The sequence below is a fragment of the Lytechinus pictus genome, chromosome 8, assembly GCF_037042905.1.
Source record: "Lytechinus pictus isolate F3 Inbred chromosome 8, Lp3.0, whole genome shotgun sequence".
In the NCBI taxonomy this organism is placed as follows: domain Eukaryota; kingdom Metazoa; phylum Echinodermata; class Echinoidea; order Temnopleuroida; family Toxopneustidae; genus Lytechinus; species Lytechinus pictus.
Genome location: NC_087252.1, coordinates 34,283,727 through 34,304,073, shown reverse-complemented (window position 1 = coordinate 34,304,073; position 20,347 = coordinate 34,283,727). Strand labels below are relative to the sequence as shown.

At 36.8% G+C, this 20,347-nt stretch overlaps 1 protein-coding gene across 1 annotated transcript; it reads right to left on the bottom strand.

Annotated features, from left to right (window-relative positions):
• Positions 1 to 10,743: 10,743 nt before the first annotated feature.
• LOC129266110 (uncharacterized) lies at positions 10,744 to 18,748 on the bottom strand. The gene is made up of 3 exons (XM_064103962.1): positions 18,401 to 18,748; positions 15,372 to 17,588; positions 10,744 to 14,834 (listed from the first exon to the last, which is right to left on the bottom strand). The coding sequence occupies exons 1-3, from the start codon at positions 18,666 to 18,668 to the stop codon at positions 14,269 to 14,271; spliced, it is 3,051 nt and encodes a 1,016-aa protein (XP_063960032.1). The 5' UTR covers positions 18,669 to 18,748; the 3' UTR covers positions 10,744 to 14,268.
• Between the last annotated feature and the right edge of the window lie 1,599 nt (positions 18,749 to 20,347).

Below are 20,347 nucleotides of genomic sequence, written 5' to 3'. Positions count from 1 at the left end.
AAACAATAATTGGAATTTGCAGTAGAACAAGAATACAGTAATTGTCTCCCTTTTGCATTTATTGAAGTTGACTGAGTAAACTCTCTCTGGAACAAAAAAATCCTAAAGAACCATGACCAAAACAAAACTCACAAGTCGGTCATATTTGTACGTACAGTATAGCACTTTAAACAGTGGCGTACCTGGAATTTTCCACAGGGGGGGGGGGGGCAAAACCGTCCGCCAAAAAAATTGACAAGCAAAAAAAAAGTCTTCAATCACAAATAAAGGACTTCGTACCTGGAAAAAAAATTGACAAGCAAAACAAAAAAAAGGTCTTCAAGCTCGTCAGGGGGCAAAAAAGGCTTTTTTTTCAAGCTCGTCAGGGGGCCAAGATAGTCCTTCGCCCCACCAATAGAAATAATTGGGGGGGGGGGCAAACATATCGTTTTGCCCCCCCCCCCCTCCTCCAATAATTCCGCATGTACAAAAATAAAATAAGATGGTTATGTTACACAGAAATCAGCAAGCGATATTGAGCTACACGACTCGTTCTTTGTTTAAAATCGTGCTCAAATTGTCCGCTTTTCAGATTGGAATACAAAAATTTTCAGCACGCGCTTCGCGCTCGCACCATTTCTGTAGCAAAACCCCATACTTTTCATGATTAAATAGGTGAATAGAATGTCCCGTTCTCAGTTCTAAACCTCAAAAGAAGTCCCGCTTCGATTTGCAATAATCTTTTGTTGGATATAATCTTGTTCTTTATTAAAAACGTCCATTAAACTGTCATTTTTTTTTCAGATCGAAATTTTAAGCTCGCGCTTTGCGCTCGCATGTTTTGTCTTTTTTTAGATACCCATCTTAATCATAGGTACCAAAATGCAGAGGATATCAAGCTTTCTGGTCAGAATATAAAGAAATTTCAGCTCGCCCTCGGCACTCGCATTATCTGTGTAGTGAGATATGTATTCTCCTCATGAGTTACTACAAACAGTCTTTAAAAGGCACCTTTTTCCTATTTTCAGGTCAGTTTACTAAAAAATTTCAGCTATATATATATATATATATATATATATATATATACGAGTGTGTGTGAGTTTGTTTGTTTTGTGTGATCGAGCGCCGTTGGAAAGTTGATTTATGATTTTGCCCCCCCCCCCCCCAATGTGAAAAAAAGGATCGACGCCCCTGTGTATATATAGTAAAAAAAATTGCATCTCAATTAATATACACAAGTATTGGCCTCATCGCAATAAAAGGGTTGGGACACGAGATTTTGAAATCGCACATAACATGCATAATTTGTGTTACTTTTTGCTTGTTTCTTTCTTTAATAAGTTTTTCAATCTCTCTCTATATATGTCTAAGAAAGATTATATGTCTAAATTCATGTATATTTTATGTTGTAATGATATATGTTTAAGTGGATTTCAGGGAATGGTCGTACGCAGCAAGGGGGAAGGGGGGGGGGGGCAAATTCCCGATCAGTTGTTGTGAAAACACATTTTTTCCCTTAACATTTCATGAAAACTATGAAAAATGTGCAAATGTGAGATGTGTACCAAATACTTTTATTACACTTTATAAAAAAAATAATCGCCGCATGAGCAGCTCGGTCCGTTTACTCTATCGTTTTTATTTTTATTTTTCAAAAATATGTTCGAGTTTTGCCCCCCCCCCCCCCGGAAATATTATCTGCGTGTGGTCATGCAAAATGGCATGACTGGAAATCCTACATTTTGAAAAGAGCATTTGACAGGGTCAGACTTTACCCCTTTTTCAACATTTTCTTTTATGGTGCAAAAATATGTGCGCCGCTCGGCGGTGCCCCCCCCCTTTCGCCAAAAGCTGGATCCGCCTATGCAAACTACATGTAAAAGTTACACTGCAAACGAATAGTTACTAGCAATTTAATTAACTGGCAAGGTACATGTAGATCTGAACATAACGCTCTTTCATAATGGCTGCAAAAAATATGTTTCATAAATACTGTACTTCAAAGGTAATGAGAAAATGTGCCTTCAAGTTTATTTATAGATCCAGACCGGACCCGAAATGAAATTGATAAATTATATACCAATCGAAAGCTTATAAGCTACTAAATACAGCAAGGTATGCTATATTAATTTTCACCGCTTCCCAGCTGAGTATTATCGGCCTTCGAACCCCGCTTAGAAAATAGGCTTTATTGTGCTTTTCACCTGCCTCGAGACCGTGACGTCACGTTGTGTAAGAAGCGTTGTGATTCCATAGGTTTGTACACAGAAAAACAGGGTGATTTTTTTGCTTTCCAGATAACGCATTTCATTCTCTTCACTTCTATCACAGAGGGATATCACATATATTTTTACCCACAAGCTTGAAATGATGAAATCTACAGTTTTGAACTAGTTTTTGCCATATTTATTTCCTGCTTACTTGGCGCAAATTTCAATTCTATCTGCATTTAGATTATGTATAATAACTTTTCCTGACATAGCAATTTAGGCCCAATAAGAGCCAAACAAAGAAATCACAAAAAAGGTAGTGAATAGTTGTAGGTTTACAACAATTTGAACAGTGAATAATTTTGAGTGCCATTTTCATCTGAAAACGAAAAAAAAATGGATTCATAACATGGAAATGGAAGAAAATACCCAATGCTTTTGTACACAAACCTACAGAATCACAACCCTCCTGACACAACGTGACGTCATCATTTCCAGGCGACATGGGGGTGCTCAATCGAAGCGTACTTTGGAGGAGTAGTTTCTTTGATTTTTATTTAATATTTTTAACTATTGGAAGAATCATTACCTTTATTTTAATATATGATTGTTTTTACACCGGTCAGGGTCTTTATCGAAGAGGCTTCGTGTACATCATTGGCAATATCATTTCCTGGCTACCTGTAGCTAGATAATAATGTAGCTGAACAACAAAAAATAATTGTACGCATTATCTATATGTCCATGTAAAGTAAATAAATAAACTAAAAGTTCCAAGGACAATTGCAAAGATTTTCTTCCAAAATCTGATGCACGCATCAAATCCGCATTTGTGAGATTAATCTACTTTTAAAAATCAATAATGATTTTTATTCTGTTTTCCTTATCCCTTTCACAGCTCTGTACTAATCTGTACAAAGTACATGTACTTCTCAACCCTTTTTGTCATACTCTCTGCCCATGGGTGTCGATCGGTATTCTTGGTTGGGGGGGGGGGGGGTGATTGACACAAATGTTCTTGTGGATGGGGATCTTTCAACATTACCCCCACTAAAATCACAAGTTTGGACATTTGAGAGTGGTTGATATGCATGGTGTTCTTGGAAATTGCTTAATTGTTGCAGTGTACTTTACTTATATAATTTTTTTTTTAATTCAATTTGTGTTACAAGTAAGCTTATTATAAACCCATACGAAAGAAAAATGACAAAAAATGTCTGGACCATGTACAAAGTGATATGTTTATTGAGCATAATGTATACAACTTCTCTCTTAAATCTAACCCGACTGGCAATATCTTTTTTCTTCTTAATGCATGATGATAAAATGCACATTCGGACAAAAAATATAAGATTAGCACAAATTACAAACTGTGTGGCTTCTCGTGTGCCATCGGGCTTACCGTCATTCCTTAGACGATTTTAACCCTGGATTTTAACATGTTTTAAATACTTTATAAGTGCATGAAACAAAAACAAACATTAAAACAATCAAAACTCAACTGTCATGTCATGATATTTCTCCAACATTTTCTTGAACCATCAGCATGATCAGTGTGTAATATCAGCTAATATACATTATGTGTTACAATGAAATTTACGAACCGCATGAGTGTGCTCATATAGAATGTAAAACTGCCATCCTTTTCCAAACTCAAAAGATATTTCTTTTTGCCAAAATAAGAAAAAAATAATCAAGTTTAGTTATTCAAGTCCATAACAATAACAAGAATAACATGAAAAAAAAACATCCGATGTTCATATCCTCATATCCGCTTTAGAGAGAATGAATGATTATTCTTTCTGAAACCATCAATTGATTTCACTTATTAAAACATTTGTAAAAATATGATCATATTATATTGAGCTCACTGAACCTCAATATTTTCATGAGAGGTATCTGATGGGGTCACATGATAAAATGTTTTAATATCAATTACATCCAACCGCATACAACAAAGGCACCATATATGAGCTACTGATCACCAAACGACTATATATTATGACTTTTTTAAAGTGAAATTTTTGCATTTGATGTGGGCTCACTCTTTCATGACTATAGGCACCTCATTTCCACATAGATAGATAATGAGGACATCGATGCTCTCCTGCAAAATATTATTGACCAAAAGTTATCGTTCAAGCATGGACCTACTAGGTCCATGGTTCAAGTCAAGGTATTTGGATATACAAGTAGGGGTGACTTTCGTTTTGTGCACATCTTGCTTTTGGTATATTTTCTTGTTCAAAGGTTTACTGAATGCCGAACTTAATATATAACTAACATGACATACATCGGTAAAGTGTGTATAACCAGGCAAATAAATGAAGTGATAAGCCTATACTCTATAGAAACGCAAAGGTATTTTTCTTTTTCTCTGAATTTTCTGGGAATGAATAAGAAAAAGGGTGAAATAGAACAACATCTATTTCAGGTAGTCTCAATAATGTCCGAAAATCTTTCGCCTCATGTCAGACCTCATTGCAAATAACTTTTTATGAGCGGCGATCCCTGGCGATTTACTTATTTTACATAACAAAAAGGAAGTGATATTCAAAAGGGTTGTAGATTAAATGGAACAAACATCATGCACTTGGATGTGGGAGGGGTAAATCTGAGAAAAGTTATTTGTACTTTTTCAAAATTTACCCCTCTGGGATTTACGTCCATGGGGTTTTCCCTGTTTATCTTGCCACCCTTTTACTCCCGTTTATTTTTCCACCCGTTTATTTTTCCACCCTTTTGAATTAATTGATTTATTAAAATGTATTTATTCACCACTACCTGGTGGGATAGAACACCCTATCAACAAAATTTGTTTTTAGTTCGTCGGGGTCCTTTTATGTCATGTGTTAAAACTTACATAAACATTTAAATTTTTGTCATCTTGAACCTCCACCCATCTGTTTTAAAGTCCTGGAAAATAATGTTTTTATTTAATAACAATATACACACATTGCGACGGAAACAAACTGATTGATGGCATACTATAATCATCACTATAATTATCATGATCATACTTTTTCATTTTTCATCATCATTATTATAATTTTTCTACCCTAAATTATTGGGGGGGATGATAATACAGGCCATCCCCCACTTGAAATATTAGGGGGGATATATCCCCCCATCCCCCCCCCCCCCCGTGATCGACACCCATGTCTTTGACAGTGAAATATGTGAAGAAGACTTTGAAAATGATATATTTACAAGTGCCCACAGTAAAATGTACCGTGATGTGATCCATTCACAAGAATGAGAGTTTAATTACATGTATGAGTCTGAATTTTCAATACCCATACTAAGACAAAATGCCTTTATGTAATTACATGTGTAGATGAAGAAGAATATAAAATATATCATTCAAACATGTACATTAATTATTCCATCTGAGTAAAGTGGAAAAACTATAGTCTGTATTGTTTTGAAGTTTGAAATTTGGTACATTAGCACCTTCTTTCATATATCATGATGGTAACATCATACCCACAGATTTAACCAAGATATGCACATAGAGTGAAATAACTATTATGCATGTAACAGTAATTTCCCAACAATGAAATTTCTATTTGTAGCCTTAAAAGTAATGAACTATCTCAAACTGTCGTATGATACATGTACATGTATTTACATCACATAGATCACGGACGCTCACGTCCCTGCATAGATATACTACATCAATCCCACGTGCACAATGTATGCAAATAACGAGTGCAAAACGTAAACAACGGTTCGGCGCAGCGATCGAGATTGACAAGTAACTCTTGCATATTCATGAGCACTCGTCCGTTGACCTTTGACCTCTGACGTCACCGCTGAGCAACTGTTCTAGACGATATTTTTCTCGGAGTACAGGTTTTCGGTTTTGCGCGCACACTCGGCTGGGCGTACGCACGGAATAGAACGTATATATCGGTGAAAACAAATTCGTTTAATATCGTCTAGAACTAGACTAAAACGTATGCAGCTTAGTATTTAAGTATTTGTCAAGTCACACTTAACACTTTGGAAAAAAAAACCTCCTTATTTATTTTTATATCATGTTTTTGCGAACAAGCATAATGGTCACAAAACATGATCTAAATATACCGATCATGATAAGTGAAGAGTATACTATAGGTTATAAAGTGCAGTTCAACATCATGCAGATACAGTTGCTGTGCTGTGCATATTTCTTAATAGTAATAAAATCTTTGAAGTACAGCATTACACGGTAAATACACCCTTCAGGAAAAAAGTTCCTTAAGGGTCATATGCTTGTACCATTATGTAACCTATAAAGGTTTAAAAAGAAGTTATGAATTACCTTAAACAATCATTTTGGAATTCATTTAGGTTCATTTTAGAACCTTGTAAGGATCTTGAGCACGTATACATAACCTTTTGATTCCCCTTTTCTTGAGGGTTCCAAATGCCGAGCAGAAGGGTTCCCATCATTGGCGGCGGAAGCCAAAGAATTTAGGGGGGACCACCTAAACTGTTTTTTCAAGCAAAAAAAAAAAGCAAAAGGTTATCAACCAAAATTTTTGGGAGGGACCATCAAAACTCAAAATTTTAGGGGGGGTCCACCTGAATTTAGGGGGGGGTGCAGAGGAAACAAAATTGACGAGCAAAAAAAAAAAAAAAGGTTATCAACACAAAATTTAGGGGGGGCAGGTCACCCCGTCCCCCCCCCCCCCCCCGCTTCCGCCGCCTATGGTTCCCATTCGCACTTTTTTCTATGAGTTTAAAATCATAATGTTTGTATATCATTTTATTAAATTACTCGATTTTTTGTTTGGCATGCATTTCATAATTAGGAAAAATATAAATATAAAAATTCATATAAACTTCCATAATGCATATGCCTATGGTCCTGTATATGGATGCATTAAAATGTACTATTAATGAACTGAAATAAATGTGATAGAAAATCCTTGTTAGTTTGAAGATTATTTAACACCAAAATGAATGGTAGATAGTTTTGAATAACCCATGCTCTTTCGGTCATTTATCATGTTTATAGAAACGACTTGGATATGACGAATTATGAGAAGAGGATGTCTACCATCTATCAGGAAACATAAAGAATACAAGACTCACCCCCCATGCCCACAGTTACAGGCGAGAGTGTAGATGTGGAGTGAACTTAATATTGACTTATCATGACGCCAGTAAACCAGGCTGAGTACAGTGGGAGTGACTGGTCTGGCAACAGTAAATCGTTTGGTTAAAATCGTCATCGTTTTAGTCAAATCCATCTTTTTTTTGTTCGGGTGGGCTTGCCCCTTAAGTATTTTGAAACTTTAATGTATGATTACGTCACTAATATTATCTTCGTGTAATGCATGAAACATCCTTGGCTAGAAAAAGAGGATTGGTAGTGTTGATGATGGAGGGGAGGGGGGGGGGGTAGATTGACTTAGTAAACAAGTCGGAAAGAATTGGATTATAATTATATATTGGGTGTCTTAAAGTGATTGATTAACATTGGTTTGACTTTTAAAATATCTGAGCTAGAAGGTCACACTTGTCACCTGTGTCTGTGATATGTTACAAAAATGAAGCCCAGAAAAAAATGCGTTCGAAAATAATTATTTAGTGCTTCAAAAATTGAAATATAAAGTGACCGAAAACACCATCTTAATTTCATCCCATACACTTACGTGTACTATTTAGGCGTCTATAAGACGCCTATTTACAAAATCAGGGTTTGCCTTGTAGTTTTAGCTTTTCATTCTCAATAATGGTTGTTTTCAGGGTTTATTAGTTCTAATACATGCACTTGTACACATGTTTCATCTTGGTTTGAGATTTTTTTTAAATCGGCTGCTCACAAAGTTAAACAATACCTTTAAGTGATAACAATGAAACACCTCATACGCCCGATGAAAGTATTTTACATGACAAGTATGGCAATGGCTTGGTGTTAACCAGGAAACATATATATATATATATTTTTTTATTCCCCGCTCCTGGGTGTACAAGGATCACAAATTACTATATGGTTTCAGTAGGGTATCGTTTTTTGCTATATTTCCATCAATTTTTTCAAACAATATTTATATAGTTAAATCGCGCATAACAGTCGCAGTGAGATAGTTGTCAAAAAGTACTACCATGGGTTAATATTGTCAATAATATGAGCTGTATGTTACAAAAAGACCCCCGTGATTATTAGAATAAAGCTATCATTTAATTTTTTTTAAGCAATGTTCTAATTCTGCAGATCTGTTTAATGATTATACCTTGATGCTAACTTTGAACATTCCATTCTGCGAATACAGGCCATTGTAATATTGTTTTGGTATTAAATATAAAAAGTGCATATCATACTCATTGCTTGTTGTATAGAACTAAATTTGTTCATACATTTTGTTTATTTTTCGCTCCTGGATGTACAAGTTACACAAATTACTATATGGTACTATATGGTATACCTCAAGCATTTATCAGCAGGCATGCAACGTTTTTAAATTCATCGATTTAAGTACTTATTATTTTAGCATCTTATTTGATATATTTCGTCTTCTATTCACAACATTAAATGATTATGTTAAAAATTGTCACTGATTTATCAAAAAAGTTTTTATAACTGCTTGGTTATTTATGAAAATCATTAAAATGTTTGTACTATTACTAATCCATCTTAATCTCTTCGTATGACTTGTGTTTTGATCTTGTCTTTTTGTAGATCATCATCAATCAGAGGCCTTGATCCATGTTACGGATCGTGGGATACGGAAAAAGCGTCAAAAATATTGTGCGCGCCTTGCACGCCATATTACGATAGAGAATTTTGTACGATTTATAGTATTTTATCCCAATTTTAATGGATAATTGTTTCCATTTTTTTTAAACATATATTTGCATCGCATAGTATAAAATTTCCCTCAAGTTGTCAAACTTATTTTTTGGGATCAATATGTTTGCCACCCAATATTTTCATTGGGGGTGATTACACAATGAAGCTTTCTTCCGTTCAGTGTTCATGGTGTTATATAGATTCTGAATGAACGCGAAAAACATTTGGCAGATTTAATTTAGTTTAGGTAAAGACTCGTACATGGCCGTCTTTGTTATGTCTTTCAAAAATTCATGCTTTGAATGGAGAGTAAAAAGATAGGAAAGGGAGTGAGAGAGAGACAGACAGAGGAAGAGAGAGAGGGGGAGGGAGAGAGAGAGAGGGACAGGGAGAGTGAGTGAATGATTGAGAGAGACGGGATCTGAGAAAAAAATATTCATAACATATTCATCATGGTCATTATCACCATCACTTTCTTCATCATCATTTTAATCATCATCATCACCCTCACCATCATCACCATCATTATCATCATCGGCATCATCATCATCATCATCATCACCATCATCATCAATCATCAATCATCACCATCATCATCATCATCATCATCATCATCACCATCACCATCACCATCATCAATAATCATCATCGGCATCATCATCATCATCATCATCATCACCATCATTATCATCATTATCATCAATCAACATCATCATCATCATCATCATCATCATCATCACCATCATCATCATCATCATCATCATCATCATCATTATCATCCTCATCATCATCATCATCATCACCATCATCATCCTCATCATCATCATTATCATCAATCATCATCATTATCACCATCATCACCATCATCATCACCATCATTATCATCATTATCATCATCGGCATCATCATCATCATCATCACCATAATCATAATCATCATCACCATCATCACCATCATCATCACCATCATTATCATCATCGGCATCATCATCATCATCATCACCAGCGTGCCCAAGTTTCGCACTGATTGTTATAAGTGTAGTCCAATTGTTTCTTCAATATTTGAATGGAATAAGCTTGATAATTCAATTAGAACAGCTCCTTCTGTCATTTCATTTAAGAGAATGTTTAGAAGAACTTGTAATTTATAAATAACTTGCGGAACATCCACTCTTGTGCGTATTTTGTGTTAGCATGACCTTGATGATTTGGTGTATATTATCAGTATTTTCAAGATGTCGTTCTTAGTTAATTTGATTGATTGATATTTCATTATACGTCAAACGAGTGCCCGTCTGCGTTTTGTTTGCTGCTAAGTTTGTTAATGTTTCGTTTTACATTCAAATCCTAATGTGAATCTTAATGCCGTAACATTCTGTACATACGTTATGCTTTCCTAATTCGCGAATTAGGAAAGCCCTCGCTTCGCTCGGGAAGCAGCCGCCAGGGCCTCGACAAGAGGCTACATCATCATCGGCATCACCATCACCATCATCACCCTCACCATCTTCATCATCATCACCCTCATCATTATCATCAATCATCATTATCATCAATCATCATTATCATCAATCATCATCATCATTATCATCAATCATCACCATCATCATCGGCATCATCATCACCCTCACCATCTTCATCATCATCATCATCATCATCACCATCAATTATCATCATCATCACAGTCATAATCACCACCACGCATCAACCATTACTATCGTAGCCAAAAGGATGATTTCCGATCAAGAGATTGCCCATTCCAGTACTGCAATTGTTGTTTCCATATCAAAAACTTGTTTAATGAAAGAGACGACAAATGCTTGCTCTCCTTCACATGCATAATTCATCTTTTCATGAACAAATCATATATATTTTTTTCAAAGAAAAAACACAGAATTGCACAGGTATCACGATTTAACAAAAAAATGAGATGGAAGCAAAACAATATCCCTCAATACCCAGATTGTAACAAAGAAACATCAATTATGTGCAAGCAAAAATCAAAATGGCAATATTCAAATCTACAAAATACGTGAAATAAGATTTAAATGGACAATCATAACAGTGGTGATAGAAATGAACAGTTCACCTCATAAAGATCCCCGGATATTAGGTAGCAACTTGTCTTATCAATTAATGCGCAGCAGATTGATCTTGAATAGAAAATATTTATTGAAAATGGGAGTAACATCAGATTTTATGAACGATTCTTATACTTCTGCAATTTCGTTACAGAATGTTGGACACCAGAAAAAAGGGTTTTCAAGTACACAATGAAAGACTTGGCATGTATTACACAATTGCCTCTGGTAGTTTTAATTCAAGAGTAATTTTCTGTATGAACTATGCAACTAATAACTAAATCTACAACAACTAACAATAACTACCACGACTACGACATACAAGGTATTCCAAAATAATTGACTGGCGCAAATTGCATTTAGCGACACGCACTCTCCTTCTTTGCTACATTGGTATTGCTTCATATTGGCACAGTTTCATACAATCGCATCTAAAACGTCATCAATTCTAGTGTGAGCTGCAAAATCTTGACAATTCTTGCTAACTTAAGAAATGTTAATCTTAGTCTGGATAACATTTAGAGCAGAAAAACCTAGCAACCCCCATATGGCTTGCCATATATCCTGAAATCACGAACAGCTCTAAGAACAAAAACTCCTTAAAACTGCCTCGCTTGCAACGGTGGTATTCCAACTTGAATTGAAAGTCAAATATTGATATCATAAATTGTACAACAAAATTATTTCAGCGTGTATCAAAATCGTCTACAAAATAAAGAAACAACTAATTTTGGCAAATTCATACCCGAAAGTCAACGGACATTAAAAGTACAAAATCTTGTAAAGAATTATATATTTCTCATAATTTCATATACCTATAATCTTAAATATTCTATGAGACTTAGATGCATACTTTCGCATTTAATACTATTATCTTATTCTGTTAAGTATGACGTCATAAATTCTACATGCATAAGCTTTTAGTATAACATACTATCTCATCTTGAAATGATTTGATACTTCAACCATGTAAATGAGAATAGAATATCTTAAAAGTAATAATGAATAGGAAGACATATATTGTGTTTATTTTCAGTTCATCAGTAAATTCAGTGTACATGCAATATTTCAGACAGTATTGACGTATTTCAGAGCAATATTTTAAAGTCTAAGTAACGAGGGGCAATTCCAGGATTTTCCAATAGGGGGGGGGGGGGGAGGAGGCACATTTTCCCGACAAGCAAAAAAAAGAAGAAGAAAGGTTTCAATATAAAATAAGGACATTTTGTCCACGTACAAATTTGACAAGCAAGCAAAAAAAAAAATTCACTTTCAAAGGGGGGGGGGGGGGGGCGGGGGGGCGGGGCACGCTTCTGTTTTAACGGCATTTTACATTAAAGATGTAAATTGTGCCTCTCAAAGCAAGGGCGACCACGGGCCGGCTTTGCCACCCCCCGGAATCGCCAGTGTAAGTAAATGTTGAAGAAATAGCAGGTCACTGTTTCATAAATTAATTTGATTGATCCAATCAATTCCCACGATGAAAAGACAGAAGTGTCATATTTCCTTGTCTATATACAAGCATATGTATTTTGTTAAAGGACAAGTCACCCCAACAAAAAGTTGATTTGAATAAAAAGAGAAAAATCCAATCAGCATAACACTGAAAATTTCATCAAAATCGGATGTAAAATAAGAAAGTTATGACATTTCAAAGTTTCGCTTAATTACACAAAACAATTATGCACATCCTGGCTGGTATGCAAAATGAGGGGACTATGACGTCACCCACTCACTATTTCTTTTGTATTTTATCAGATGAAATATGATAAAATGAAATATGAAGTATTCTAATTTTCTCCTCATTGTCAAGTGATACAACGATTAAATCCTCCCTGAACATGTGAAATTAGCATTGTTTAATACTATATGGTTCAGACAATTGGTCCTTATTGTCAAATCTATAAAAAATGAAATATTGTATAATTCAAACAATAAAAAACAAGAAATAGAAAGAAGAAATAGTGAGTGATGGACATCATCGACTGACTCACCAAGTTGTGCATATCACTGTTTTGTGAAAAATAAGCGAAACTTTAAAATGTCATAACTTTCTTATTTTACATCCGATTTTGATTAAATTTTCAGCTCTAGGCTAATTTGATTTTTCCCTATTTATTCAAGTCAGCATTTTCCTGGGGTGGACTTGACCTTTAAAGAATTAACATACTGATCTGATAGACAATGAATACGAACGAGTATGTGTAATATCATGACGGCGAATATGTGAGGACTTGTGTATGATGATATTGCTGGCATTCCATAGTTGTAAATGATCAGGACCCTCGTCTTCTAATTGATCTTTTTGATTATCCGCAAATGATAAATTTGGAGAACCTCGCCCCGAAAAAGCATATCTATAGCTCTTCCAAATCAAATGTTTGAAGTGAGCAACAAAAAAAAAAAAACGGCCTCTTTTTGTTTATAAGATACAGTCGAAGTAACCAAAACTAAAGCTTTGATAATATTATTTCATTGATTTCGTTGTTGGTACAATGAAGTTCTGAGATTCTCTGATTTCCCTATGTATCTCCTTTGGCATTTGAATATCCTACATAGTTAAGTTTAATACATTCTTGACAGAGAAATTCATTCATATTTCAGTAAGTAGATATAAATTGGGGGCGCCTTGAGCACCTAACAAGGTGGATATGTGCGCAACATAAATACCCTATATTATTATTATTATTATTATAAACACATTGGCAATATTTTAGGCTACTTCAGTAATGATAATTAAGGCACTTTCGTTAAGATCATATTACAAGGGGCGTTTATAACTACTTCAATCTAAAACAATTTCCTTTGTAACAAAACGTACCAAATACACCAGACTGTATGAATATTGGCCCGCCGTTTTAAGTGATCCAAATACCCCTGTAAGACGAGTTTAAAACAAGGCTTACCGTCAAAACTTGATAGTAGAACACCCCGTCACCCCCATAACTATTATCATTTACGTTACAATCTTGACTTTGTCCTTTCTAAACATTGTTTGAATTCGCACAGGAAAATGTTTCGACATAAATTGTATACCATTGTCATTTATATAATTATTTCAGATGAATTGATACTAGAGGTGTATTAATTACTGGTCGATCCCGTCTGGTAAGTAAGAAAATAAGTGTTGTTTTCGGATGGGGATGTATCCAACTTCATTTTAGGTGGGTATCTTTTAATGCAATAGAATCTTATAGTTTTAAGAAGACTTGCAGTTATAAAGTATTATGATTACTATGGGGAGATATTTCCCCGGCCCTCTCGGTTTTTATATCATTCTGGTATTCAAAGCCCATCCTATCTTCGCCGCTACCGCTACTACCGCTGCTTACCGGTGATACATCACCCGGAGACCTCATCTCGCTCATTCGACGCTGCTGCTCGGCACGATTCTGTAGAGGTAGCGTCGCTTCGTCGTGCTCCCTGTACAACATAATCTCTGATGTCGGGCTCAGATCGGGACGGCTCCTCATCATGAAATCACTTCCACCATCCGCTGAGGCTCCAGCATTCTCCTGCTGCATAACAAGCTTCTGGAACTGTAGTTTGTCCTGGTATTTCCGGAGTTCAGTGCTGTCCGGGTGTTTCTCCTTGATGTGGTTGTAATGACAGTCCGCAGTCTCGGTGGTGATACCACATTCCTCACATACGAATATCTTGGAACGTCGTTGTTTGTAGGTGTATCGGTGCTGTTCACCATGAACCTTGGACAAGTGGGATTCTAATGAACATCGCTGCGTAAAGGCCTTGCCACATTTCTCACACTTGTAAGGGCGTACACCTGCAAAACGGAAAGAAAGAAAAAATGCATATGGTATATTTTATGGGTACATGGGTCAAATCTGATCATTTTGTGATGAAGCTTAAGACTGGAAAGATTTTTTTTTGCTGTATCATTTTGGTGTTGGTCTCTAGTTTCAAGTTAATCAAACCAATTATTGCATTAAACTTGCACTGAATCGTTTCCCGGGGGAGTTGTATATGTATCCCATATGAATTTCCTTTTATATTCCACACTAAAGTTGGCGATACAATAGAAATTAGTTGATGGCAGCATACAATTTCCTTAATTGTTTTATGTCTTTTAATCTATTTATTTTCTTCTTCACTTTAACTGGGAAAAGTAATTATGAAAACGTAATTATAAGACTGATGTGTGCGGAATATATTTTTCAGCACTTATTTGTCTTTCAATTAACTTATAAGTCGATTCGCTAACATGGTTAATGGACCACTGCACATGCATGCTTACACACGTTTCATTGGTGCATGAACAATTTTTAAAAACATATTTTAATGCTAAGGGGCATTCTCTCACCTGTGTGTGTCCTGACGTGTCTCTTCAGGTCAAATGTATCATTGAATCCTTTCCCACAGAATGCACAGTTGTACCGCTTGGTGGCGCTGTGACACTTCATATGTCGGTTTAGAAGTCTCTGGAGAGGAAAGACTTTGTTGCAAACCTCGCAGAGGAATGTGGAATCTCCCATGGGTAGTCCGCTGGATACATGGTTGTTCAGACGAGATCTACCTGGTGCCCGCTTGAGAGGCGCGTATTCGACCGTTGTTGTAGGCGATTGGGATGTGGCACTAGTCACTGGGGTGGCAAGGGTCATCGGCGGTTGCTGACGGGGGAAGGTGGCGTTCTGAGAGGCTCCGGTGAATCCACTAAGAAGACCTTGATGTTGAGTTGTCGGAATTGGAGGAACCCACATATTACTGGCAGTTGGGTGTGTAAACTGATGAAATGCATTTTGGGCAAGAGTCTGCGGCGGAAGTGATCCGGAGCGATACCTTGGCATGTCTTGCAAATGATGACGAGGTAATGGAATTCTCGGTTGATTCTGTTCGAGGCGTCCTGGAAGTTGATCGTGGGCATAGCCGTTTTGATAATGCAGAGGGATTGGGCGCAGGGTTGTTCCGCCGATTGGCGGAGTCTGAGAAGTAGGGACAATGGGTCCATTTGTATCTAGTGTCCGGGAATATGAGAGACCCTGATTACTAGTGTTCATTTGTGACGGCAGTACGTTATGCCCAGCTGGAAATCGAATTTGGGAGTGTGACAATGAGTCTTGTGACAGTACCCCAGGTATCTGCTGCATTTGTGCCATCTGAGGAATATGACTGCTGTATGGATTTAACATTTCTTGATTAATATTGTACCGAGTTGTTGGAAATATTTCAGCCTGGACCTGAAGGTCTCCGGGTCTCTGAAGCTGTCCACTTGGAGCTGGCAATGTCATTGTGCTATGTAGCGGAAGCTGCTGTGGAAGACCCTGAAGACTTGACTGCTGAGCAATGGACGGATGATGGTTAGATTGGCAAGGTGAAGTGTCTCCGCTTCGACTACTATTCCCACTATAGATTCCGCTATCTGAGCCTTCAATGGCCATTGGAGAACCTCTGTAACTTACATCGCTGCTTGAACTTCCATTAGACTCTAACGAGGAAGGGGAGTCTCTTTGGCATTTGAGTACCCTATCTACAGCGAGTCTCTTCGACACTTGACTAGCATCGACAGAATCAGCAGTGATGTGTCCTTTCTTTATCTCAAAACTCGAAAGACTGTCTGTTCTATGTAAAGGTTCTACTTTTGGAGGTTCTTCTGATAGAGCAGATGAATAATAATAATCGGGTTTGTACTGAAATGTGGACGAGGATGGATCAGCAGAGTTCTTCTTATCATTTGACTTTGATGGACTTTTCTCAACAGTAGGAGGCGAAACTAGTGAACGCTTGTGGCGCTTCCGTGGTGGCAAGTTCTTCATTGGAATACTAGAAATAGATTCATCGGTAGCTTGATTGTTGTGTACTTCGCCATGTTCTTCCAGTGTGGTAGGACTTTCACTCATAACTCGAAGGTGTTCAATGCTAGGAACCTCGGGCGAATTTCTGAAAGCAGTCTTCGAAATGCCATTGTGATCATAATTAATTTCGCTGCTTTTGACATTTGGCGATCTGCTGGAGTGACTGATGTCCACACCATGGGTGATCATTGCGTCGTGATTGCTACCTGAGCCAGAGCTTCCTGCTAGTATAGTAGAGATCATGTAATCATTCCGAGGCATGCTGTTATTTACAGACAACCCACCGTTGTCTTTCCTAACCAAAGCATTTCCTCGTTCACTCAACGATTTCTCACATTCTTGAGCGACCGCTGGGGTGAGTGTACTCTTACCGTATGTTGCATGCGGGAGAGAGTTGTCTTGCCTTGATTTCCAATCGCAAAGATCGGCAAGGGTATGCAACCAGGCATTTGAGACATCGCTAATGAATCCATTGGAAAAGGTCGGAACACTTGATGTAGACTGTCCTTTACCAAGTGTTTCATCTTTCATCGTGTTCAATGGAACACCATTCGTTTCATCTGAGTGAACTCCATTTGTCGTTGAGTTGATATGGGTATTGGTTTGTTGGATGGGAAATGCCGTTGGTGCTGCGGGACCAATTGCTATTGGTCGCATCGTCAGATCCGTTGAGGATGAGAAGGTGGCGTTTGACTGGAAGTGAAGTCCATTTGCCACATGGTTGCTACCTGCATGATGAATGAAAACAAAAATTGGCACTAAATTATTGGTCATGAACATTTCAAACGGTATTGTTTTTGCATTTGCAACATTGGAAATAGATAAACCACTTTCTTCTGAAAAATAAGTCTTCTGAAGGATATTAATAATAATAATGGATATTTAGAGGTGCTAAAAACAAAAAGTACCATAGCGCGTACAATGTATGAATAATAATTTAACATGAATAATAATTTAACAACTACAATATTCAAGATAAAAAGGGAATTTAATTATTGAGGAAAAGGTATGTCTTAAGGGAAGATTTGAAGCCAAGAACACTGGAAGCATTTCTTATTGAAAGAGGGATAGCATTCCAAGTCTTTGCAGCTGCTACAGCAACAAATTTGACAAGCAAGCAAAAAAAAAAATTCACTTTCAAAGGGGGGGGGGGGGGCGGGGGGGCGGGGCACGCTTCTGTTTTAACGGCATTTTACATTAAAGATGTAAATTGTGCCTCTCAAAGCAAGGGCGACCACGGGCCGGCTTTGCCACCCCCCGGAATCGCCAGTGTAAGTAAATGTTGAAGAAATAGCAGGTCACTGTTTCATAAATTAATTTGATTGATCCAATCAATTCCCACGATGAAAAGACAGAAGTGTCATATTTCCTTGTCTATATACAAGCATATGTATTTTGTTAAAGGACAAGTCACCCCAACAAAAAGTTGATTTGAATAAAAAGAGAAAAAGATCGGCAAGGGTATGCAACCAGGCATTTGAGACATCGCTAATGAATCCATTGGAAAAGGTCGGAACACTTGATGTAGACTGTCCTTTACCAAGTGTTTCATCTTTCATCGTGTTCAATGGAACACCATTCGTTTCATCTGAGTGAACTCCATTTGTCGTTGAGTTGATATGGGTATTGGTTTGTTGGATGGGAAATGCCGTTGGTGCTGCGGGACCAATTGCTATTGGTCGCATCGTCAGATCCGTTGAGGATGAGAAGGTGGCGTTTGACTGGAAGTGAAGTCCATTTGCCACATGGTTGCTACCTGCATGATGAATGAAAACAAAAATTGGCACTAAATTATTGGTCATGAACATTTCAAACGGTATTGTTTTTGCATTTGCAACATTGGAAATAGATAAACCACTTTCTTCTGAAAAATAAGTCTTCTGAAGGATATTAATAATAATAATGGATATTTAGAGGTGCTAAAAACAAAAAGTACCATAGCGCGTACAATGTATGAATAATAATTTAACATGAATAATAATTTAACAACTACAATATTCAAGATAAAAAGGGAATTTAATTATTGAGGAAAAGGTATGTCTTAAGGGAAGATTTGAAGCCAAGAACACTGGAAGCATTTCTTATTGAAAGAGGGATAGCATTCCAAGTCTTTGCAGCTGCTACAGCAAAACGTTTTTCAGGTGAAGGGCACGTTATATACCACCATGAAGCTGAGTAACAGGAATATAGAAAACATTTATTTTTTACATTAACGATCGTAAGCATTGTTTATCCTACTAGAATATGTAGGCGCATGCCCAAATATTACACTAGCATTATGGGCAAGCTTAACCATATATGCTGATAAGTTAATGCCCATTAGCAATTCTAACATCTGAAAATTCGATCAAAGTGCGCACCAAATCCTTCTTTTCCGATTCCAAACTATAGCGTAAAATCAAAACATTGATGTGATCAACTCGGTCACTTCGCTCCCTCATCTTGATCATTCCGCGTATGTATTGCCTCCCTTCAAAATGATTCAAGGGTACGATTGTTCTTTATCCACTCTATCGCTCCCCTTCTCTCTCACTATCTCTGTCTTTCTCTCTCCACCGCTTTCATGCATATCTTTTCGCTATTTCGTCCTCTTTACCTCTTGTTTTCTTTTCTTATTTATATATTCAGGCCTTATTCATATATGGGTTATTTCAGAGATTTCTATTATTTTGATACCCGGCACGAATCCTTCCCAGCATAATTATATTTTTTTGATTTATTATTTTTTGTCCCAGTTTCACTTTTATCGATTCCCTTATTTCACTATGATAGGAGATCCGGGTTTTTTGTCCGAAGCTTGTGTAACGTGATGCATGTAGGTTTGATTTTGGGTGTCCACGAAACTGCAACTATAGCCGACATCCCTTAATTCAAATCGGGACGGACATATCCATGGAAACGACACATAAACAATCCTTTTCAAAGCTCGATGGCCCACCTCATACAATATCATAATACGTGTCGTTAACGATGGATTGATTCAAACTCGACGTATTTCTAATGAAAAAATATTAACGAGGCCATGATGAATGGAGGATATTAGCCATAAAATTACTTCAGTTCAAATTTTACCTTTTGGGATATTGAACAAACGTAGATATCAAATGAATGGATGACCGTATCAAAGGCATTCACAACCAGCAGATTATTTTTTAAGATGGAAAATTCAAAGAGGGTTAAGGATCAATGTTATTTCAAATGTTTAATGCAATCATGTCTCACATTCATCTCTCAAATGTCATACTTCATAATAGTCAATTGCTGTTTTATTGAAAACGGAGTCTTGACAATTGCCTAGCCAGCGATCGAAATGTTCTGATAAATATTAAAAGGCGATGTGAATATTCACTTTATGATTTTTTTCAATTTCAATTTCCTTTCCTACATTTGCATGATTTATTGGTAGACTTGCTCAAGGGCGGTATCTATCAAAGAGAGGAGAGGGGTATAGCAAAAAATTAACAGTAATAAAAATGGGAGTGAACCC